The sequence below is a fragment of the Penicillium paradoxum genome (genome assembly GCF_028828445.1).
Source record: "Penicillium paradoxum strain IBT 22861 chromosome Unknown utg000002l_segment0_segment0, whole genome shotgun sequence".
NCBI classification, from domain to species: domain Eukaryota; kingdom Fungi; phylum Ascomycota; class Eurotiomycetes; order Eurotiales; family Aspergillaceae; genus Penicillium; species Penicillium paradoxum.
The window spans coordinates 358,028-381,380 of NW_026643180.1; the positions used below are offsets into that span (position 1 = coordinate 358,028).

At 49.5% G+C, this 23,353-nt stretch overlaps 10 protein-coding genes across 10 annotated transcripts; 4 read left to right on the forward strand and 6 right to left on the reverse strand.

The window, feature by feature from the left end:
• Positions 1 to 1,993: 1,993 nt before the first annotated feature.
• On the reverse strand, positions 1,994 to 3,898 carry N7457_000130 (Carboxylesterase type B; the record flags this gene model as incomplete). The annotated part of the gene is made up of 4 exons (XM_057171198.1): positions 1,994 to 2,586; positions 2,644 to 3,264; positions 3,329 to 3,515; positions 3,575 to 3,898. 4 exons carry the CDS (start codon positions 3,896 to 3,898, stop codon positions 1,994 to 1,996), a joined length of 1,725 nt encoding a protein of 574 aa, XP_057035101.1.
• Positions 3,899 to 4,907: 1,009 nt separating this feature from the next.
• Positions 4,908 to 5,369, forward strand: N7457_000131 (uncharacterized protein; the record flags this gene model as incomplete). The annotated part of the gene is made up of 1 exon (XM_057171199.1): positions 4,908 to 5,369. One exon carries the CDS (start codon positions 4,908 to 4,910, stop codon positions 5,367 to 5,369), a length of 462 nt encoding a protein of 153 aa, XP_057035102.1.
• A 175-nt stretch (positions 5,370 to 5,544) lies between these two features.
• Positions 5,545 to 7,898, reverse strand: N7457_000132 (glutamate--cysteine ligase; the record flags this gene model as incomplete). Its single annotated transcript, XM_057171200.1, has 7 exons — positions 5,545 to 6,552; positions 6,606 to 7,191; positions 7,247 to 7,372; positions 7,424 to 7,566; positions 7,630 to 7,695; positions 7,765 to 7,837; positions 7,888 to 7,898. 7 exons carry the CDS (start codon positions 7,896 to 7,898, stop codon positions 5,545 to 5,547), a joined length of 2,013 nt encoding a protein of 670 aa, XP_057035103.1.
• Positions 7,899 to 9,562: 1,664 nt separating this feature from the next.
• Positions 9,563 to 10,004, reverse strand: N7457_000133 (NADH dehydrogenase [ubiquinone] 1 beta subcomplex subunit 7; the record flags this gene model as incomplete). Its single annotated transcript, XM_057171201.1, has 3 exons — positions 9,563 to 9,667; positions 9,767 to 9,888; positions 9,953 to 10,004. 3 exons carry the CDS (start codon positions 10,002 to 10,004, stop codon positions 9,563 to 9,565), a joined length of 279 nt encoding a protein of 92 aa, XP_057035104.1.
• A 120-nt stretch (positions 10,005 to 10,124) lies between these two features.
• Positions 10,125 to 10,313, reverse strand: N7457_000134 (uncharacterized protein; the record flags this gene model as incomplete). Its single annotated transcript, XM_057171202.1, has 1 exon — positions 10,125 to 10,313. One exon carries the CDS (start codon positions 10,311 to 10,313, stop codon positions 10,125 to 10,127), a length of 189 nt encoding a protein of 62 aa, XP_057035105.1.
• A 77-nt stretch (positions 10,314 to 10,390) lies between these two features.
• Positions 10,391 to 12,654, forward strand: N7457_000135 (putative APSES transcription factor; the record flags this gene model as incomplete). The annotated part of the gene is made up of 3 exons (XM_057171203.1): positions 10,391 to 10,432; positions 10,527 to 10,713; positions 10,787 to 12,654. The coding sequence occupies 3 exons, from the start codon at positions 10,391 to 10,393 to the stop codon at positions 12,652 to 12,654; spliced, it is 2,097 nt and encodes a 698-aa protein (XP_057035106.1).
• Positions 12,655 to 13,907: 1,253 nt separating this feature from the next.
• N7457_000136 (uncharacterized protein) lies at positions 13,908 to 14,156 on the forward strand (the record flags this gene model as incomplete). Its single annotated transcript, XM_057171204.1, has 1 exon — positions 13,908 to 14,156. One exon carries the CDS (start codon positions 13,908 to 13,910, stop codon positions 14,154 to 14,156), a length of 249 nt encoding a protein of 82 aa, XP_057035107.1.
• A 2,653-nt stretch (positions 14,157 to 16,809) lies between these two features.
• N7457_000137 (uncharacterized protein) lies at positions 16,810 to 18,921 on the forward strand (the record flags this gene model as incomplete). The annotated part of the gene is made up of 1 exon (XM_057171205.1): positions 16,810 to 18,921. The coding sequence occupies one exon, from the start codon at positions 16,810 to 16,812 to the stop codon at positions 18,919 to 18,921; it is 2,112 nt and encodes a 703-aa protein (XP_057035108.1).
• Positions 18,922 to 19,421: 500 nt separating this feature from the next.
• On the reverse strand, positions 19,422 to 19,880 carry N7457_000138 (uncharacterized protein; the record flags this gene model as incomplete). The annotated part of the gene is made up of 2 exons (XM_057171206.1): positions 19,422 to 19,496; positions 19,602 to 19,880. 2 exons carry the CDS (start codon positions 19,878 to 19,880, stop codon positions 19,422 to 19,424), a joined length of 354 nt encoding a protein of 117 aa, XP_057035109.1.
• Positions 19,881 to 20,463: 583 nt separating this feature from the next.
• N7457_000139 (ATP-binding protein) lies at positions 20,464 to 23,090 on the reverse strand (the record flags this gene model as incomplete). The annotated part of the gene is made up of 8 exons (XM_057171207.1): positions 20,464 to 20,996; positions 21,067 to 21,135; positions 21,192 to 21,531; positions 21,564 to 21,963; positions 22,026 to 22,153; positions 22,223 to 22,495; positions 22,566 to 22,918; positions 23,006 to 23,090. 8 exons carry the CDS (start codon positions 23,088 to 23,090, stop codon positions 20,464 to 20,466), a joined length of 2,181 nt encoding a protein of 726 aa, XP_057035110.1.
• Between the last annotated feature and the right edge of the window lie 263 nt (positions 23,091 to 23,353).

Genomic DNA, 23,353 nt, shown 5'->3' on the forward strand with positions numbered 1-23,353 from the left:
TTCAGACCCAAACTGAACCGTGCCTACGATCGTCCTACCCACATACCTTCTGACCTTCTGATTGGATGCATACCAGACTCTCGCTCTCGCTTATGTATGCTGTCTTTCCCTCAACCGATCGCTCCCGAATCCGCAACTGGATCTGGCGGCTAGCTCCATATCGGACATCCAGGTACGGAGTACATATCACGATAACCCTTTTTATTTGTGGAAAGTCTATCTGATCAACACCAATCGTCGTCGGTGGCGTTATGGGTGGAGACAAATCGATTTACCGGCTCATCGGGTCGGACTATTGATTTCTCTCGTTTGGGGTTAGTCGGCTTTGGTTTTTTGGTTCTGCCCACAGATCTGAGTTCCTTCGTACGGAGTACTCCGTGTGCATACTATATGTAATCTGCTTGTCAGTACGGAGTACTCCGTACGGAGTGCTGGACTTGTGCACTGGTATAGTGTCTACGGAGTACTCCGTACTTCTTGGTGTTATATCGGTCTCTACTCCTACCCCGTACCCCACGCATGCTTTCGATAGTCCAAGCCCGCATCCTGCCTGAGATCCTGCGAACAGCTGCACCTGCTCGGAACGCCAGACCGAGCCACCGAGATGCCCCGAAAGAATGGCTTGCATATATATGCTCGGAGCTCGTGTTGGAAAGCGATTCTTACCAGATCATTGTCATCTGGAAAAAATTATCGAAAAAAAATATAATTGAAAAAAAAGCAAAGAAAAAGAAAAAGAAAAGCAAACATAATAAAAACAACCTTGGAAACACCCAAGACCTGTACATCCGTGCTCCGTACGGAGTATGTAGAGTAAATATCTCAAATTCCTAGAATCAGGATTTGACTCCCCGATCCTAATGGTACAAGGCAGGAGATCCTTACAGCAAAGCAAACACCCCCAGCCGTGGAAGCCAAGCGCCATGGCTACAGGTGTGGCGGTGAGCCTCTGGAATGGACGTGCATTCATAAAACCCGAGGCACTGAGTATACATCGGCATGTGAGATATTGGATGGACTGCCACGTCATTCGGGACACTCAAATTTGAGAAGCGAGCTCGAACAGTACACACGCATAGTATATACGCGCTAATTGGGACCGCGGGCTCATATGGGAAGGTCCGGTAGTTTAAATTAGACAAAGTATCTAGGTAGATTATGCCAAATGGGGACTCAATGGGCTTGTGATGGGGGCGCGATGGGCGCGAGTGGGAACCAGCTGGATCTGTGGGAATGGGCGGTCGCATACTAGACTATGGACTGTGTGGACGGGATTTCTGGCCGAATGGGCGATTGTAGATAGTGAGGCAGATGACTGTGAGGACAGGGGAGGTTGTCACCGTGAGTCTAGAATAGGGGTGAATGATGGAGAGTGGAAATCGCATAATTGAAGCCGGGGTTTGGGATGGGAAGAACCATGGTTCGGGTGTAGAATGACATCTGCTGATTTGCCGGAACTTATCTGAGCCGCAGAAGTGAATCTCGATTAGCCGATCTGCAGGGTTAGTGAGTTCCACCGCGGCATCTAGAATGTGTTGAAGAAGGTTCGCACCTCGGGTTCGGCTTTTGGCTCCATCTCGGTTAGAGCTGCATGTGGTGTGGCAATCTATTTGGTTTGCTTGCGGTGTACGGAGTACTCCGTACGGAATTCTCCGTACTCAATCAAGCATAGATTGCATGTCTCGCGAGTTAGATTAAAAGTCAAGTATTGTCTTGGCGACCTCGGCTCCGACCGAACTTACGATTTCAACGTGGCTGAATCGTGGATCTGAAGAATCCATGGTTCCGTGGCATTAATTCGGAGCTTCGGATCCGAGGGATTCCGCAGGCAATCCTGTCGAGTTTATCTAACTCGGAACTAAGCTCCGATTGTATAGTGCAATGCATATTATCATCCATGCAATGACGTCGGACAAGAGCCATGAAGAACTGGTAAGGCCTAGGACTGTACACTGTATTTCACAGGTTCCACAATGGCGACCTAGTAATCATACTACCGCCAGAAAGCTTGCGCTACCGAGCTGATGTACTCGATCCCGTCCTTGCGCCATGTATCAGCCTCCATACGACTGGTCGTATTAGCATCGAGAACCAGATCAACTGGCTTTCCAGTAGTGTAAGAATCCCAACGCACAGAGCCCTCCCCGACAGCCGAATTAGGATCTAGATCGTGGATGAAGGACACCCACATGTTAGCCATCATAGAGCTGAGATCAATGTACGACTGCGACACACCGGCAAACGGCTTGCCGTAGTGATATCCCAGCCCCGCGATGTTGTGGAACACAAATGCTACCTCCTCGAAATGTGTTACACCTGAGAGGAACGGCACATCGGCCGAGCGCACATTGAATCGGTAGCAGTATGCAGCCGTTGATGCCTTGGCCCATGCTTCGCACTGTCGGCGGCGGTTGGCGTGCATGCTCCAGTCACCTGCGAAGGCGGAGGTGCGGCGCCATTCGTACCCATTGGAAGCCACGCGCCGGTCTCCAAGGTATGCGGGAATGCCCTGCGACGGGTCGTCGGGGTAGAGTTCGAGGATGCGCTTGGCTACAATAGGAGGTGTTTTGAAGTTGAACCCGCCATCTGAACATCGTTAGCTAGTGAGTCGATGGCACAGAAGACTTGGGTACATATACATACCTGTCAAATATTCGTACCATTCCTCTGTGGTGTTGATCCCAGTCGGTCCAAATGCCGTTCCTTCGTCTGTGTTGCTGCCGATAATGATTGGGACTTTGACAAATGCATGCTTGTTTAATTGGATACTACCCCAATTCCGAATCAAGTCTCCGTCCACGACCGGGAAAAAGTTGTAATCGGATTCGCCCTTGGTGCCATTTAGAGCAGTGTTAAGTTTGTCAAATGGTACTTCCCGAAGGCATTGCAACGAATCCACGACATCCGAGCAGCCAACCTTGGAGATTAATCTGTCGTATTGTGATTGAAATGTCGTGCAATTTGATGCCCTTATAGCTATGGATCCCCCAGATTGCATAATCCCCGCTCGGAACAGCTTGTCATCCCGTCCGCCATATGCTGTGAGATGATACCCCACTGACATGGCACCGGCGGACTCGCCCCAGATAGTGATTTTCTCGGGGTCACCGCCAAAGGCACCGATATTTTCCTGGATCCATTGAAGCGCCAGCCTCTGATCTCTCAATCCGAGGTTGGTATTTCCGCTACCGGAGACCTGACTTGAGCTGATGAAGCCCCATGCTGACAGTCTGTAGTTCAGTGTGACAGCAATGATCGGTTTATCTTGCATCTCAGTCAGACTATGCTTCCAAAGGGCATCCAAGGGGAATGTGTAAGATAACCATACCAATTTGATATGACTTTCGCACGATTTCGGATGTATTATAACGCTCATCAGCCCCAGAGCCCTCGTAGAATCCCCCACCATGAATCCACACTCCAACTGGAAGCTTCGAGTCCTTGTTGGCTGCTGAACCCCGGATGACATTCAGGGTAAGACAAGCTTCTGAACGCGGGTACCAGATTGAGTCTGTCTAATTTCGATATCGGTATTAGGGATTCATTCAAGGATAATTAAGAGAGGTATAATCACTCCATATCCAACACAAATATCCGAGTACCGTGTCGCATCGCGCGCATCCTCCCAGCTTGCATTCAATGAGTGTGGCACAGTAAACCGCAGATCTCCTACCGGCTGCTGTGCATACGGTATGCCCAGGAAAAAATCCTGATCGTATGTAGGATTGTGCACTCCGGTATACGTTCCATTGCGGACAGTGACTGTGGGGGGTAAGTTTGCGGTGTGGACAGGAACTGTTGTCCATAGGAGGAAGCCGGCTACAGAGCAAAGCATTATCAGATATAAATACACATTCTTTTCCACTCTCGCCTTTTGAATTTGTGTTGCGTGCTCCATTTATAGTTGCAATTTGTCGCTGGTTGGGAGTCTGGGGACGTGTTGCGGGGAAGGTCCATCGGGGGAGCCCAAATCATGCATATGCATGATCGCCCTTCTAGGCGATGTGTGCTCTTGTGTAGCAAAAAGAAAAGCATAAATAGATCGAAGTATGTAACTGATCGCAAGGATGGAGAAGATAGTGCAAGGGCAAAGGGGGCTAGGATGGCTCAACTTTGTCGATATATCATTACCCCTTCGGGATTTCTCAGCGCAGGCTGATCAATCTCGTGCTTATTCCACCCGAAAAGTTTGATGGACAATTGTCTATTTTGATTATAGGCCGGCCATATCGAACTATCCGAAGATGCACCGAGGGGTTTGTGCTGAATTGCGAAATAAGTGAGTAAATGAACATTCGAAAGCACCATCCCATATATCCTTCATATTAGACTCGCTGATAGGTTTAAAACAAGACAAAAGAAGACATTACACCTAGCATAGCATCGCCCGGCGACTACTAAATATCAAAAATATCACACACTCCCTCCGGGATCTGCGGAACAAGTTTGAATGCGAATCGCCGGTCAGTCACACAGCCATCAACTCCAGTATCTCACCCAATCTCTCGACCACGAAAAAAGTCGATCTGATGTGCAAGCACTTGAAGGTGGATGGGAACCAAGCACCAGGTAAGCCGATGTGCAACGTGGAGCGAATATCCTTTCTTGTATAACAGTGAGATCGTAGGGATCCCGAAAATGGACAGGGTTAGACAGAGTGTAACAGACCAAAACAACAGGCCGATGGGCGCTGTAACGGTAACAGCAGTGACCATAAGACAATAGTGACGGTATAGGTACCTGCACATGTACATGAGAGAGTTGTTTGCTCCTCGACGTTGACACCGGCACAAAGAGAAAGAGATTACTAGACAGAGGACAAGAGTAAAGATAAAAACAAGACGAATTCCCACAATGATGAAGACTTGACTTGAACACTTTGCCCCAAATAACTCATACCATCAGCAATGTGCTGGCCGTCACCAACTCGCTCTCGCACCGAGACAGCGGCACTCCAGCTAGAATCCGAAGAAACAGCTGCAATCATCGCAGCCACGCAAGGCTTCCTCACAGCACTGAGCACCAAGTCGCGCGCCGATTTCGAAAAACACTGTGTCCGAGCTGGGGGGATGACACTGTCACCTCCGGCTCCAACTTCTCTGCGCTTCTGCACGATTGGATCGTTCGTTGAACATGTCGCCGCGCTTAAAGACGACATCGACGAGCGGATTTGGGACCCGGAGGTGAAGGTGCACGAGACAGGAAACCTAGCTGCGGTGTGGGCGCCGTTCCGAGCGAAGATCAATGGCGTCGTGGATCATGTTGGTGTTGAGCTTTTTGTCTTGCATAAACTCAACGGCGAATGGAAGGTGACTGGGTTGGCGGACTCGTGTCGGTTGCCGACTGAAGAGGAACTGCTGCTGGAATAAGGGTCTTTGGTTGTGGAGAAGATTGAAAGATAAATGAGAAAAAGTAAAATTCATCAGACGCTGTGACATGGAGGGCTGCCTCTTAACTGTCATGAAATATATGCAAAATTGACTCAAGCTCGCGCTGTACAAGCTCACACTTTGGATATCTATTGGTGTGTGAATACTTCGTGTTCTAGTCCTTTCTGCCCCGGAGAAGTTCCCATCCGACGGACCCTTGTTTGCCTTCTTTGGTGGTCATCTCCTCAACAGCCTTTACTAGATCGTAGGTGATCTCCTCGGACACAACACTATCCTGCTTATAGCTAGGATGCTTGGCCACAAACTCACGTATCCACCGAGCTCCGGTCCAAAGGGTTCCGTCAGCTCGCTTCCGGATCAAATCGAGGTAGCTGGCCAGGAAACACCTGGTCTCAACGTCAACATTGACGCTGTTGAGGTAGGACTCGACAAGCGGGATGAGACCCGGGAATGATCCGTCGGCGCATCCATTTATAATGTCGTCAATGGTCATGAGATCAAACTCGCTCTCAACGGGACCCAGAGGAGGTGAAGGAGGCGGGGTGTTGACAGCGGATGATGTGCCTGATGAGAAGGTGCTGCCATTTGTCGACTGCTGTGCACTCCGGGGGACTCTGCGAGGGAAGGGGTCCTTGCGGAACCAGAACTTCCGATCATGAACAGCGTTGCGAGCGTGTGCTGTCTCCATGTTCTCTGTGGTGCGTTGGATGGGGATGTAGAAGTTAAGATCGAAGCTCAGGATAGCACGAGTGATAAGAACGATGAAAATACTGAACGCTGCATTCTCGAAATCCGTGATTTGGATCTCCATAGACCGGAATTCAACTCGCCAGCCAATATCATCCTTATCAGGTGGGGGTGGCTTGAAGCGCATGTGCTGCCAATTAGTCGACTGCAAATTTTCGAAGTGGTCGCTCTTGTTGAGATCCAGTTCTTCGAGATCTTCAGAGAAAATGACTAAGGGATCGCGGATGAAAAGGTGCGCAAAGTGCGTCGCGAGTAGGTCGTCCATTCCTCCGTCCATCAGACGTTTCTTAATATCCTGGTCAACCACTAGATCAGGATCAAAGTACTCCTTTCGGAGTCGAGGATCTTGGGAGATATAAGTCGAATTTGAAGCATATCGCGACTTGGGAATTCTCCACCGGTCGTTCTTGAGAGGCTGCAACAGGTTAGTTCAGTGAGCACGGACAAATCTCTCCGAGAAGAACTTACAGCTTCACCAAGTTCCTCGGGGGTCCTATCATCGACTGCATTGCCAATTTGGTTCCATCGCACATCTGTGTCCACTAAGAAACCTTTATAAATAGGTGTGGCGGCGGTCAAAGCCAGGAGAATGGGCCCCAGAGGACTGAGTTGATCATAAAGCTTTCTGCCCTCGGTCATATTCTTTGCCTGGAAGGTGATTTGCAAGCAACAGCTGCCCATTCCGAATGCCATGGCGTCCATATAAACATGATCATCCTTCGCTGCACCGTTGCGGACGTCATCATCCTCGGGCCACTGATGAAGATCGTAATTGACCGTTGGGTCCTTGAACGGCCTGGGGGTATTTATGTCATGGAAAACAGGAACATTCAATTCGACCTTGCGACCTCTCCGGGATCGAATGTTGGCGGCCAAAGTAGGGAATCGGATATGGGGATTGGCAATCTCGTCGGGGACGAATTGCGAGCGAAGAGCTGGTCCAGACGGAGGATAATATGGCTGGATGTAGTCATCCTTGGTTCCCAGTCGAGGGAAAGTTGTTAGAGTAATGGGGACCTCATTTGAAGCCATGTGTGCTTTCGCAACTTCTCGTCTGCAAGAATATTAGTATATTCTTGGAGCTGATATTTGATGCTCGAAGAACCCACCTCCACTTCATATTGGACTCCACCTTGAGTAGATCTTTAAAACCAATTCCCCATGGCTGTCCAGGAGTAGCCTCCAACATGAATCTTCCGAATTCGGGATGGAAATGAGGCGGTTCCTCCCCCTCGCTGGTAAATGTTAGATATGCCAGCCTTTGCTTCACTTCAAACCACACTCACTGGTCCCCAGTCGCGCTGTGCTTGCCGGAACCGGACTTCCAAAGCTCCTCGTCTCTTGCTAGTGACTTTAGGATCTCCGCCTGGGCGAGAGATAGCCGGGATTTCTTTGCTGCATCGTCGAGAGCTACCACGAGGTACTCAACCTATTGTAAATGGAATTGATCAGCAAGGGTGGCCGGCAAACATCATGGACTAGCGCAACATACCTCGTCGCCCCAAAGAAGAACATCACGTTCTTTGCCTCGTGCTCTGCGCCAATTGGCAAGTAATTGCTAGTCACGTCAGAAAATCTCGAGGTCGTTCCGTTGCTAACTTGGACGAATCGAACGCAAGTTGCATACCTCGATACCCCACTGGCGCACTTGGCCCGCCTTTTTCTTGGCTTCGGGCCATTCCAGCGCTGTTCCAAGAGCTCTGTTCGAGATTAGAGGGGTCCAAGTAGCCAAGCCTCGTATGACACATACAGAAGTCCCATTGTGTCGACGTTATCCCACGCCTAATGCGCAGCGGAACAAAGTATGGGGTAAAAAGTGACCCCAAGCAGATGCGGAGGCCTAAGGTCGAATATTGATGAACGCGAGACTGATCAAAGACGAGATATATCCCGGCACATGGTCCCCTTTCGAATTGATTCCTCGCAATTCCGGGCAAAGCGCATGGAAGGGGGGGTCTTTTTTTCGGCGGCCGATTTCTGGCGGGGGCGGCGATAACGGCGGGAGTTTTAAAGGCGGTTGCCAGAAATTCGCCTTGCATTATTAATCATGATTTGTCATAGTCGCAGCGCTCCAGGGCTGTACGGAGTAGGTAGTTCCACTCGTTTGGGATATACTTAAGGTGAAATAATCTCCGTTCTGTTTAGTCTGGGGGAATCCTGGTATAGAACACGAGATGGTGAGAGAAGACCCTGCGCTTGCGTCTTGAAGGATCATCAGAGCAGCATCCATCCTACGGCCCGAGCGCTCTTCAGAAAGAAATTATAGTACGGACTACCCTTGGGAGATCACCTACACTTGTACGGAGTACTCTGGAGAGCGGGCATGATCGTTCAGAGTGAATGCAGAAAAACCAGCAAAACCAGAAAAACCCGACTTGAATGCTGTCTGGTGCCGAATAGATCAGATAGATCCTAGCTCAATGCAGAACGGGCAAGAACTCATCGCCCAGCTTTGCCCAGCCCTGGATGTGGATTGACTGTAATACTAATGCAGGGGATCCTATCACTACATATGCGCCTGCAATGATGATTGTCTCTAGTCTGCATAGGGAGTAATTATGCATCAATTAGTTGGGGATCATGTACGCCTATCATTCGCCTACATAGTACGGAGTAGAGAGAAGATATCTAGGAGCCTCTTGATCAAGGCCTATATATGACCTTTGATTGAGGAACTAAGTATATGCTTTGACCATCACATCGTATATCATTGGCCGTATGTCATGCATGCCACCAATCAATAGTAGTACACTCGGGCAGCCATAGATCTTGCAGCCTAAGCTTATAGAGCCGTACACGATGGTGGATGCAGGAACCAGATTGCGCCCGATTAGTTAGATGTAGGTCATGGTAATACATCGTCCGATTCAAGTTTTTTAGAATTGATTAATGGCACAGAGGAGGCAGGCTGAATGGGCTCCTGAAGTGTGTATTGAGCGGACAACAGGACATGGTCGCTGAGAGCAAAGAAGCACAGCCTCGCCAAGTATATTCACACTGGGGTTCTTCATGAAGGAACTTAATCGGCTGCAGCAATGTTGCCACTGAGGAAATGCAAGTCATTCATTGGTAAGATCCCCGAGGCTATGATGGCTCTTTTAGTAGGTACCGGCGCGCAAAGACTCATCTGGCCCTTCCGAGGTTATATGATCTGCTTATAGGCGCTGAAACCGTGCCAATTTGTGATTCGCCAACCAACACTGGAGGGAAGTGAAATGACGAGTGGCAACCTAGGCAATGCCAAACAAAGCAACAAAGCATCAAGCTGCCAAAGCAGTGGTTGTTCTGGGCGAATAAAGCGGCCAATTTTGATGAAAGGTCCCAACGCCAAAAGGCAATCCATAAGCAGTTTCGGTGTATCTCTTATTTACATATCCTGCTGCTTTTACAGCAGCACCGACCGCGCATACCGACAATTCCACAATTTAGTTGCTCCGGGCGCCATCCTTGGCGGCACGCAGCTCGTCCATCTTGGCCACACGCTTCTTGAACTCTTCGTACTGGCACTTCTCGTATGAGTGTCGCTCATCCTAAAGGAGACAAAAAAGAGAAGTATTAGCTGGCTGACTCTGGAGAGCGCTTGAACTGCAATCGGGTGCTGCGGAGCATCAAAACGAGGGATCCCGTACCTCGCACTTCCAGGGAAGGTAGTACTCTGCTCGCCGGCATCGGTTCAACGGGATCAGAAGGTGTGCACATGAGTCTCTGTACTGCATGGGGAGACGAGCTTCGGACATCTCCTGGCGGGTTGCTGGCGTCGGGTCAACTTTCCTGCTCGAGCTTTTGATCGTGGTTCAATGGCATCGGAGTCTTACCGGAGGTCTCCGAGAGACCGACAGCGCTCTTGACTGACTCAATGACGGTCATTTTGTCAACAATTGAGGGGTGGAAAGGCAGGGAGCGGGGAAAATGAGGCGAGTCGGCGTGGTTGGCGAGTCCCGTTGGTTTGAGGTTCCTGCTGGCCCGATATTGGTCACATGACGAAAGTCACATGATAACGACCGAAAGAGGAATAGTGCGCACTTTACGCGTCCAGCGCGTATTTGGGATGCCACCCACACCCAGCTCCACCGAATCGTGTCTCTGCGTTTCGGTCCGGATTTTTATTGCATGCGATGCATTGAGCTCCGAAGCATTCTTAAACCGATCAACTTGTGGATCCTCAAGGGGTGACATCTCGGCAATAACGTGTGGGTGTGCATATCACTCGTCGGGAACCCACTGAATTCGAGCGGCCGACGGCGACGCACATTATGGCCGCGATAAATACCATCTACTCTGCTACCTATAGCAGTGTAAGTATATTCCCAATCAACTAGTACCATTAGTTCCCACGAGATATTTTTCCCTCGTTCTAAATACGAGCACAACTGACCCTTTCACTCCCAGGTCCCCGTCTACGAGTTCAAGCTCGAGACCGACAGTGTTATGAGAAGGCGAGGGGACGATTGGGTCAATGCTACACATATTCTTAAAGCGGCAGGGTTTGATAAGCCCGCACGAACGCGCATCCTTGAGCGAGAGGTCCAGAAGGGAGTACACGAAAAAGTCCAGGGAGGCTATGGCAAATATCAGGGTATGTCCCGCAGGACGGGGATATATCCATGGATGAAGTCTTTGTTCGGATTACTAACAGACTATGCTCACAGGAACATGGATACCACTTGCGGAAGGCCGCCAGCTCGCGGAGCGCAACAACATACTGCCAAAACTAGCTCCCATTTTCGACTATGTCGCCGGAGACCGCAGCCCGCCCCCGGCCCCAAAACACACATCAGCACCATCCAAACCTAGAGCACCGAGGAAATCGGCTGCTGCAAATCGCGCCGCGGCAGCGGCGGCAGCAGCAGCAGCCCAAGCAGCAGAAAGCTTGAAAGTGGTCCAACCTCAGCGCAGCATGGGTCCACCAATCATCCCACAAGACCACTATGAAATGAATGCAGGATTTGACGACAATGAGTCAATTGGGCATGCTACAATCGAGTCATCTTCAATGGTGGCGGACGAGGATATGTTACAAATGTCACATGGGGGACGGAAGCGGAAGCATGGAGTTGACGAGGCAACTGCGATGTCCATCAGCGAGCAAGATCACATTATCTACGGCGATCAACTTCTAGACTATTTCATGACCGTGGGCGATGCACCCGAGGCGACACGTATCCCTCCTCCGGAACCCCCCGCTAATTTCCAAGTCGATCGAGCCATTGATGACTCTGGGAATACAGCCCTTCACTGGGCCTGTGCGATGGGCGATTTGGGAATCGTGTCGGATCTCTTGCACAAGGGAGCGAATATGAAGGCACTTTCGGAGCACGAGGAGACGCCCCTTGTCCGAGCTGTTCTATTTACCAATAACTACGAAAAGAGGACGTTCTCAGCTCTCCTGGATATGCTCCTGGATACTGTCTCCTTCCGGGACTGGTTTGGCGCTACTATCTTCCATCACATTGCAGAGAATACCCGAAGCAAGGGAAAGTGGAAGAGCTCACGTTACTATTGCGAAATTCTCCTCGATAAGTTATGCAAGACATGCTCGCAAGATGAGATACAAATGTTGCTGTCATGTCAAGATCAGAATGGAGACACTGCTGCCTTGGTTGCTGCTCGCAATGGCGCATTCCGTCTGGTGAACATATTTCTTGTGCATTGTCACCGGGCTGGTGATTTGGTGAATAATAAAGGGGAAACCGCCAACAGTATTACGGAACGCTGTCACAATCCCGGTCATGATATTCCACCCGCCCCATCTTCGGTCACCATGGCCAATGAACATATGGATGCTGAAGCGGGTGCCCTCGCGTCTACGCATCAACAATCCGTTGCTCCAATTGCCGACGCTCCTGCGACTTCGGAGCTGCTGTCCAAGATTGGAGCCATTATGGCAGAGGCAAATAAGAAGCTAGCCGTGACATATGGAAACAACTCAAAGATCAACCAGCAAGATTCTAACGATGTTGCAAATCCCGAAGCATTACACGAACAGTTGGAATCGGACCGCCAGAAGATTCAGAAACAGATTGCTGCATTAACAGCCAAGGAGGCCGAGCATGAACGGGGCGATGATCAGGCTTCTCGTTATGAAAAATTGAGGGCAAGCTATGAGTCCCTTCTCGAGCAAATCCAGCATGCTCGTTTGGCCGAGCAGTTTGCTCTCACAGAATTACCGAAACCGACGCCAGCCTCCCTTGAGCAAGATGATCTTATGGCTCGGTATCAACTTGCTCAAGAGCTCTGCTCCGCACAGAAGATACGCCGCAATGCCATCAAGGATCTGGCGCAACAAACAGCCGATGCAGGCGTGAGCACCAAGTTTGATATGCATCGCAAGCTGGTGGCTCTGGCAACCGGTCTTAAGGAAGAAGATCTGGACCCGATGGCTGCCGAGTTGGCCGAAACGTTGGAATTCGACCGGATGAACGGCAAAGGCACGACCCCAGAACTAGGCCATCGCCGATTATCATCCCAGAATGAATCGGCCACTCTTCCTGGAAATGGTGTCCCCGTTGACGCCTAGATACCTCAAGCTCACACGTGGTATTTGATTATATCTTGACGACTCATTGATTTTCCTCTGGCACACTCTCCAGCAGATACCCCGCATATTTTCTTCTTTCTTCGTATCAATTCACCCTTTTCTCATATTCTCATTGCCTCATCACCCTGATTTGTGATTTTTCGCCCTCCATTTTCATTTGACTGGCATAACGATTCGCAACCAGACAAGGAGCCTATTTGTGGTTCCGCAGGACATTCAAGCACAGACGATGAACTATGCACTGTGGTCAAATATGAATTTGTACAGATCATAGGTGTTCCTGTACATAGGGGAGAACAGTTCCCCGATCGGGCGAGATAGGACATGGGGAGCTAGAATGGGCCGAGATGCACATGTACGATACATTTAGGGTGCCGAAAGGCATGATTCACAACGGTCTATGTGCAATTACGCAATGGATACTCCGGGCTGTTTTTTTTTTTTTTTCTATTGGCGATCTACGCACGTAGCTAGACCGGTACAATGCGGGTACCAGCTCTTTGCAGGGCGATGTAGGACATTTATTCATATTCGGCGTTTCTTGTTAATACCAAGCAATAAGCCGCAGATCCAGGTCTAGTTGGTGGGTATCGATGGATGGTCTAGATCGTATGACGGTCCACGCCGTTAACTGGTCTCGGCCGATCACCGCAATGACCAAATGCTCAGATTCACACTTGCTCTACCTATATTTCTTCATTGCTCTGAGTCAGAGCAATATCGAACGCATTGTGGCCAATGGATCTATGTAGATTACCTACATAAAGCCATGTCACAAAAAAGCACCCGGGCCTCATCGGCTCCTTTTCTCCGCGAATAACCCTCCAGTCCCATATCTGAGCTGCTTTGCTGGCCCAATAAGATAATCCCCGCGACATCAGGAAGAACGATAAGTGGCTCGTGTATGCCTCGGGGGCGGTAGCATTGCACCCTGGAAGGGACCCATGTCGGGGAGAGATCAGCCCCGATTTCGTCATTCTCTCAGCCAGGTTCTCGTATCTGGTATGATGTAAATGATATTGCGGCTAAACCAGCTTGGCTATTTAACTTGAGAGCCACCTATCTTGACAGAAAAACGAAATGATGTCTCGGTCCAATCCCAAGCACGTTTTACACTAGACAGCACCGGAATCCCGCGCTTTTCCCAACCCCCACCGTTGACTTGATGGTAAGAGGACAACCTCTTCTCGACTTCCTCGGGATCCGAAACTAACAGTGTGTCCAGCTTTGCAATGGACCCCTGGCTGTTCACATCATCTGATATGGATGAGCAGTTTTCAGAGAATTTCGTCATCAAGAAAGCGCACTGTGCCATCAGTGCCACCGCTAGAGAGTTCCAACAACTCAGTTCATCCGGAGGAGCTGCACAAAGGAAGAGACAGGGCTGCCATAGACAAAGGATTAGGGTGTCTTTGGACGAGACGGTCCATGATGTGTCGGATGATGGGGACGGACATAATAACTCCTCTGATGAGAAATGAATATTCATTCCACATAACACCGAAAGGTATCTCGAAAGTCCTGACCGTAGTTCTCTCTCTGTTAGCACGCTTCGACTTCGAAATAACCCCCAGGACCGGCCTAGGAACGCCATGAGTATAGCCAAGTCATGGTCGGATTTGTTCGCAGAATAGATGCTTGCTGTGGTTGCTGATGATAGTGAATAGTCTCTTGGTATGGCTGAGTGGTTCTGACTCCCAAGTGTTGTGCACGGCCTTCAAATTACCACCATTTATTGTGCTGATTGAACTCACTACATGCGTGTTATACATTCGTCAAAGTGCTTACCCCCATTGCTGGACATCATGGTTCTTTCCCACGAACCACTATTGAAGCCTCAATCCAGCTTGACTGACTATCGTCGATTTGGACCTGTGGACTGTAAGAATACCATCTTTGGTAGCATAACCTCCCACCTCATCAGAAAGCGACACCCTTGTTCAATTGCTGGATGTAGGAGAATTTGCATCATGCTGATCAGTTCGCCCACTTATGGTCCGACAGTGAGAAAGGCTTGATAATCAATGTTCAGACAATACCGATCAGGACCACAATACAATATGCAGCCCAGTGAATGTTGGAGGTTTGAGCAACCAGCACAATGTTTTCAACATCGCCACGGTCAGCTACCATTGGGGGGAATAAATCCGGGCTCAGTTGTTGCCTACAGCTTCACGCTAGACGAGAAGTGCATAAATTTGCTGCCTAAACTCAGTAATGGACTCCGGAGTGATATGTCAAACTACATGAATCCAGACTGGAGCATTTGAGCGATTGGACAAGACTCGTGCATCGAGAGAAGCGATCTAAGCGATTTCTGAAACAAGGCTCGCGACGTCACTCGAAGCGCCTGTCCGATCCATAGTCCTACGCTTTTGCCAGCCAATGGTTCGATTTGGTACTGCATTGGACCAAATAAAAAGAAGATTCGATTTCTCGTGCTATTGAATTGATAGCTGGTATCAAGATGTTGAATATCCATAATATGATTCAACAGCACTTCATGGAATGCCAATGAAGCGAAGACACATAATGCTCATATGCGCCACCAAAATATTTTATAAATAGGCATTGATTTCTCCAGGTTGTGGATCTTATGGCAAATGTCTTTATCAAGCATCGGTCGATATCCATCTTGCTACTCCTTTCAATGAAGACCCTCGGGTCTTGATGTTAAAAGATCTCAGGATCAACACCTTTTCGGGCATCAGCTCGGAAAGGGCGACTAGCTCGTGTCCACGGGGTTGGTCGAGTCGGACAGATGAACCGATATATTCCGCACTTTCTACGATGATTGAGGCTCAAGATCTTTATATCCGATGTTCGTATTCTGTGCGATAGGGTTAGATCTACATCAGATCATCGCGCTTACTCCACAAACTGGGGCCGGTGGACCAATTCGAACATCCTATGGAATTCGATGGTTATCTCCACGATAGGCGGTATCAGATGAACCGGTTTGGATACCGCGTGTACATGGGGGTAGGGGGCTCCAAGCTGGAATCCGGCAATCCTCGTACAACTCTGTTATACGAGGCAGGGACTAGGTGAAAATTCAGGCGCGGTCGAACCAGTAACCGAGGGGGTGTAGACCTGTAAGGAGTCAGATGTAGTCAGATCTTCTACGCGACCCGAACCATAGAAGCGAGAGAATGAAGAAGACCCATACGAACCCGTGGATGTCGAATGCCCTAACCATTCTGGGCAGGACCAGAGAGGTCTTCCATGGAAAGGACCAGGCGAACCGAGAACCAAGATCTTTTGTCGAGGAACAGGAGATCTGAGATCTTCCAACAAACATCGAGTGCTATGGTTCTGCACTGTTCGGATCGATATTAGTCCGCAAGACATTGGTCCGACATTTCCGCGCAGCTTCGAGGCCTGAACGTCCCGGATTGGTTGGCTGCAAGAAGTTCAGAATGGTCTTGGAGCTGAGTCGGATCCAGTTTTCCGGTTCTCCAGTTCTCCAGTTCTCCAGTTCTTCAATTCTCCAGTTCCTAGATTCTTTAATTCTTCGGTTCTTCCGTTTCCTCCAACGTGGACTCCAGACTCAAAACACAGGGGGTATTCTGGGGAAGACCCTCAGCGTTTGAAATCTGGCTCATGCACAAGCAAGGTCTAGAACTGCAGTCTGATACCATCGCAAATCGCAGGCGAAACATCCAGAGTGGCGAAGCCCATTGTTCAGGCCCACCGCGAACGGCATGGGCTCGCTAGTTGGCCACCCTAGTCGCAGTAGCGTAGACGGAGGAGTTCCAAGTAGATCAGAACAACCATTTGAGAATAGAAAAAACAGCGTACACGGCAGTGATAAATACTGGATCTAAAAAAACAACAACAAAAAAAACAGAGGCCAAGAATTTCAGTTGGTCCGAGTTTTTGGTCGTCTCCCGGCTCCTCCCCTCAACTCCGTCACACTAAAGTCTCAATCCTCTCCCTTCCTTGGACTTCTCCATCTCACCTATCATCCACCACCAACCTCGACTCCTCTTCTTCTGCCTGATTCATCTAGGTCGGAGAGTCTATTGCGTTTGTCTGCTCGCCTTTTATCGCCCACCCCTTATCCTCGCTAAGCCGCGAAACGGATTGATCGAACAACGAGGTGGCCCGACAGGGCTGCCAGACCGATAGGAAATGTCTGGTCATATTTCGTCAGAGCACTCTCGCTCGAATTCACAATCCTCTCAATCCCCTCGAAACTCCCAGGAAGACTCGACGCCTCGCCACTCCTTCGGTCGCACATCCGCTTCCAATCCCAATGTCTTTGCCGACGAATACGCATTAGAACCGATTGACTCGGATCGCATCGAACGCCCCCACAGTCCTTCCTCCATCGCATCCTCCGCTACCCTTCGTGAAAACACTCATTCCAAGACCATCAGCACGGCCACAACCGAGAACGAGAACCCTTTTGGTGATGACGCACGGGTGTCCTTCGATGAACCTCATCGGTCAAGTCTGCCTCCGAAGGGATACGGCGGATTTGCCGACAATCGTAACTCAACCTCATCCACTAATTCGACCCCTTCCACGGTTCAGCGAAACCAAAGCGTCTCTTCTCGTTTCTCGATTCCGCGCGCTCTCAGTCCTTACACCGGAGCCACCGGGCCCAGCCATCCATATGCTATGTATCCACAAGTTGGTGTCAGCCGGACACCTAGCGTAGGTAGTACTTCGACGATACGCCCCGTGGAACGCCCGATCGAAGATTCGACTGGTCCGCAGCACCCTTACGCGATGTATTCGCAGAATGTGGTGGAGGAAGGAATGGACGATGATATTATTCCGGTTGGATTTCCAGGTCATAACCCACCATATCAGCCGCCCGCTGGTCGCCAGGCTGATGACGTGGGTGATATTATTGGACCAGATGGTCACACAGAGCCGCTACCGCCTTATTCACGTTACCCAGCTGGTGTCGTCCCAAAGCCCCCCACGCCCGAGACGATGGCCGATCTTAACCCTCCACCGGAGGAACCTCGTCCTACCGTCCCACCGGAGGAACAACGTCTCAACACGGAGAGTCCAAGAGCGGTACCGGTATCAGAAACATCTTCAAGGCCTTTAGTGCCTGAATACTCGGGCGATGGAGACAATCATGAAAACGAGGAGCAAAGAGCAGTTCCAGCCACGGGCATCATGGCGTTTGAAGAGAAGCTCAAACGCAAAGGAAAAAAGACCGCATGCTGTGGTCTACCAGTATGGACACTCGTCCTCATCGCAACGGTGATGCTCATTGGAGGATGTATTGGAGGTGTCATTGGTGGTGTATTGGGGACTAAGAAAGCTGCAGAATCCGCCAAGGCAGACGACGAAGCTAAAAAGTCCCATGGCCCACCAATCGTAACCGTCACTGCAACTCCCCAGATGGATGCGTCCTTGATTTCCACCCCCACAAACATTAAGAGTATTCCTACCGGTCACTACATGGTTCCTTCGGGTTATCAGAATGGATCGGGACTTTGCGTCGAGGAATCGAATTACGGAAAAGCTTGGAAATGTATGCAAACACCGGGCGATTTCGAAGTTTACATCGGGGAAACCAAAGGTCACCATTCCATCGTTTTCGATTACGGTAGTCCAAGTCCAACGTTCACATATGGCGCCCAGGCACCATATTGGTCTGCGGAGCCCACGCAAGCACTACGCATGGCCATTGACACCACTGATGTTGGCATGGGTCCTGCTTTGTTCTTCCTGTCACCGTTCGACAAATTGGTCATTGTTCCCGAAGACACCTTCTCTAGCTCTCTTTCAAAGCGCTCATGGGTGGAAGACGCGTGGGCGCAGGCAGATACCTACAAAACTCTCAAACAGACTGCCGAAGTCGGTGACAAGCCGTGGTTCTGTTGGTGGAATAACACAATGATGGAGTTCTTCATGTATGTCAATCAGTCGACGTCGTATTCTGCGAGCTCCACTGCTTCTCTTGACAGCCATATGGCAGCAAGCACGGCTGGCTTGAGTGATAATTCCAAACGCGACCCCGCCACCGTGGAGTACCCACGCAGGATCAAAATGGAAGAGCGCCGAGACGACCCATCACGCGAACCGCCTTACTGCCAGCAAATGCAAATTCGCAGTAATGGCGGCCTCGCGCTTCTTTCGGGCCAGATTATCAACATCAAGGAGAATGAACCCACGCCGACGACCACCTACACCAACTATAATGGCGGTACGGCTCAGACATTCACTGCTCAGGCATCCTACTCCAGCTCATGTTACTGTGTGTCATTGACTGACTAGTCGGACTCGACCTGGAACCATATCATTTATTCATTGGTCCCTTCTTCTGTGGACCCAGGCGTTGGCGTTGGATTGGCCATCGAACTGGCCCCAAACTCATGTGCACATGATCGTCTTTTCTCTTGACTGTGTGATTTTATCTTCCGTCCCCCACAAGCTACTGGCCTTGTGTGTTTCGTTTCCTGCATTATCCGCGACTATGCGTTCCCTCTTTTTTGTCATACTTTTTTTCTCTGCCGAATGTCATTTCGGTACGACATGATTCTCAATACTTTGCGAGTTTTTATCCTTACATCTATCCTGGGTTATATTTGTTTTTTTTTATCTCTTCATCAGCTCTTGCCACTGATTTCCAATACTGGCGTTTATTGGATTGGTATGGTCCAGGCTTTGCGACATGCTTGATTATACAGTGTTTTCCATATACTTCGTTCTAAGGATGTCAGGGTGAAGTTCCTACTACCGTGGCATCTGATAGAGCAGCATCCCTATCATCACAATCATATCATATTATGATTCCACTTCTTTTCCCCGGACATCGGATCTCGTAGCATGGCAACAGCGATCTTAGCTCCCTTGGGAGTAAGACTAAACACAGGAATGTAACATTCCACTCACCCCTCGTTTTCATCCCAGCTGACAATAAAGTAATACTCACTTGACCATCAATATAACCTCACCCGGGGTATCAGGGTAGCTCCGAGAATCTGCTGGATGGGAGTGACTCGAATATCATTCCCCGTTCCGATAGGCGATTCGTACGGACTTGCTAATCCGATGCCTACGTTGCTTCCAGCCATGAGGAACCTTCCCTTATCAGAATCGGCGGTGGCTGGGGCTGCAGATCGGGCTCTGAACGAGTCGAGGAAGTCGTGGGATTGCGAAGACGTTCTGGACTTGGCCGACGGGGAATGTGGTTTCTGGTTTGCTTCCACGGAGGGGATCTTGGCCGATGTCATTTTGATGATCACGCTCTGCATACGGAGTACTCCGTACATTTTACGCAATGGCCAGGATGTTGGGATGGGAGTTGGGTGGTATGTTATGTTACCGCGGGCATGGCTGTGCTGTTCAGTGGGTCATACGCGTTGTTCTCCTGTGGTTGCTGTTGTCGCTGCTCGTCGAATCGATGATGATGGATCGAGGGTCTTCGACGATATCAAGATCCCTGTGTGGTGAGGTGAGATAGGGACAGCAGAACTGCGGATTCACTATATATGCTCTACTTCGTCTCACTGAGAGAGAAGTCGAGATCATGTTGCTTTGGAACCTGTTTCCTCGCTGGTTCAACACAGATTGGGGGTCATGGTGGAAATAAATGCTGGGTTAATTTTTAAAAGAGCAGGTTGATTCAGATGATACCTTGTGGTCCTAGGAAACGAGGGAGCTTCTGTGGGTTCTTGGAGACTTGTAACAATTGAGCAGCATGATTGATTCTGTAGACTGGAAGTTCACTGTCCTACTCTGAAGGATGCGGTTCGATAGGTTCAAAAGCAGAGACAGAAAGAAATAAGAGATGGTAATATCCGCGACTTTCAATATCTATGATTCCATAAAAGTCATCGCCTCAAAAACAGTCTGAACATGTTCCGTAGAGAGCGTCTCTCCTTTATCTTTGGCAAGGATCATTCCACTCCGGAACGCATTCTTGATCTGACGACCATTCAGCGGTCTATGAGCCAGTGCAGTGGCGTCCAGATCAACTTTATTCAACTCGCTCAGATTTCGCCAGACACTTTCCCTGGACTCGATGGTGAGTTCGTTAAGGTGAAGCGTGATGTGAACCCGTGAGCTGACGGCCGTGTCAAAAATGTTCACACGATTAGTGGTCAGAAACATGACGCCCTTGTAGTACTCGATAAGCCGAAGGAATGTCGAGACTAGTGCGTTGCGCGTAAGGTCATGTACGTTCCGCTGCTCGAGGAAGACATCTGCTTCGTCGAGGAGAAGCACTGCCGAGAGGAAGGAGGCTTTGTCCAGAGCATTTTCAAGATTCCTCTCCATTTCAGAAGGCGAGGTACCCAATTCGCCTGAGGTGATCGCGTACAAAGGTCTTCGCAGAAGATCCGAGATAGCTGATGGGGTTTCATTAGTAAACACTCCTTCGACAAGCCAGAAGACGAAGGAGGAATGACTATAAGATACCTTCGGCAGTCATGGTTTTTCCAACTCCAGGAGGGCCATGTAACAGGAAGACAAGACCTTTTCCTTTGCCTGAAATATGATTGTTTAGCGAACCATATGCATCCTCGAGAATGTTCCAAACCTACCTGCAATGAAATCATCAAACTCGTCTCCAGCCGAGTATGAGTTGGTAAAAGCCCGCACAAGATCCTTTTGAGCCGGCGGAAGGATTAATTGATCGAAAGCTCGATCATTGAACGCGATGTCGCTGATATGATGCACGTTCACCCAGAAGCAGGACTTGTGTTTGAAAGAAAAGACCAGCACCACGTTCGTGCAGATAAGCAATTCCTCACGAGAAAGTTCTGATTGTTCATCCTGGTTTTCTCTCGAAGAGACTTCAAATGAATCTGACGGATGGAATTCTTTGAGCATCGAGGCATCCACCATCACACGAGAACGGACCTGGACGGTAAGCATATTGGACTGGTTCACAAGGTAATTCAACTGATACATACATAGGACTCCGCGCGGCCGTAATCGAGCGAATTTGCAACACCGTCACAGAATTTGAAGTGTTTCCCTTTCAAACTGAGGAACTTCGTACCTCGTTTTTCCAATCTCTCAAGTACGGCTTCCTTGTTTGGAACATGGGCGAGGGGACAAATTGTAAGGTCGCGTAAGTACATCACATCCTCAAATTCAGTGATGTACAAGGAACTCTTGACAGTGCCAAGGTTATCACCGTCAAAGTCAATGTATTCGGCCTTGATCTTCAGTTGAATGGGGGAAGAAGACGAGACCTTTTTAAAGGAAGCGCCTAGGACTCGATATGCTCTTGGCTCAGCTGATTCGAATGAAATCACAATGTCGCCGGGCCAAAAGAGCTCTCGCAAGATTGCAAAGGAGACAATCCCTCTGCGAACCGGGTCAGCGCTACCAGTGCATGATGCATATTGAAAGACCCTCATAGTACGTACTTCGGAAGCAAGTTCTTCAAGTCGGCAAGCCGATCTGCAAACTCGGCCTCAACCAGTCGCAGCAAAACATCAACATGCTTGATGGCGAGGTCAGAGATTCCTTTCGCAGCCTCGCGAATCAGTTCTCTCTAATAAACCAGGTAGTCAGTATCGTCATGAAATTTCCATCCTTCATATCAAAATCTAGCGTGACCCACGTATCTAAAGATATCATCATTAGGCCAAGGAATCTGAGCTCTCTCAAATGAAGCTTTCTCTGATCTGCTGGCATTCTTCAGAGCTTGCAGGATCAAAGAACTGTTGATTTGAAGGTATGTCCGCTGCAGTTCGAGCTGTTCGTCAAACTGACGGATCAGAAGCAAGGCCCACTCGTGGTATCTCCTGGGAATACCGGACTTTCGTCCGCTAGGAGGCCCCATAGCAGGATTGTAGTCGCAATAAACATGCTTGAAGGTGTCTAGTTCGTAGCGCTGAAAGACGGGGAATTAAAACAGTCAGCATATGAAAAAATCCATCACCAAACCACACACATATACATACTCCATCAATTCGGCAGACGTCCCCTATGAGAGCTTCGGGACTCAACGGCTCAATCTCTTCATCCTCATCCTCCTCCTTCTCCTTCTCCTCCCCTTTCTCCTCCTCCTTCTCCTCCTTATCTTCTTTCTCTTCTGGCTGATTTGTCTCCTCTTCGCCTGTGCTCTCTTGGGCTGAGGATATGGCGCCGGTTTGGCCACTACGGGAGAGATCTAGGATACACAGTGAATCATTGTGAGTTTCCACTCCTTCTCCGGCTAAATCCGTCCCCGACTCTTTGTGATCGCTTGGTTCTGTAGACTCTGATAGCAGAGTTGAGCCGCTCGCAAACGTATTATCATCGCTAGGATAGCCGACTGTTAGCACGATTGTCATATGATGGTTTCTTATCATTGCCTCTCGAGTTGCATGTTCAGGGTCTTGCACATACCCAGATTTCAAACCTTGCGCGAGATCTGCCATATCCTGAGCTTGGATGACAGCATCAGAAGATGAGCGCTCATCTGGAGCAGTCAGTTCGCTAGCCATAATTCCTGTATTCGATGTTGCAGAAACAGCAGATGAGAGATGAGGGACGAGCTTCAATGAAACCAATGATAAGACCAACAAGGCTATGAAGCTATGAAGTTATCCAGGCGGAAAAAGAGGAGGAGCTAAATTCCACCGAAAGACCAGGGCCTTTATAGCCCATACGCTACAGCCGACATGGAACAAACGGGGAAAGAGCCCTGGGCCAAAGGGCCTGAGCAATCAGGCACCAGAAGACTGGAAGCAACCCTGAAAGGTCCATA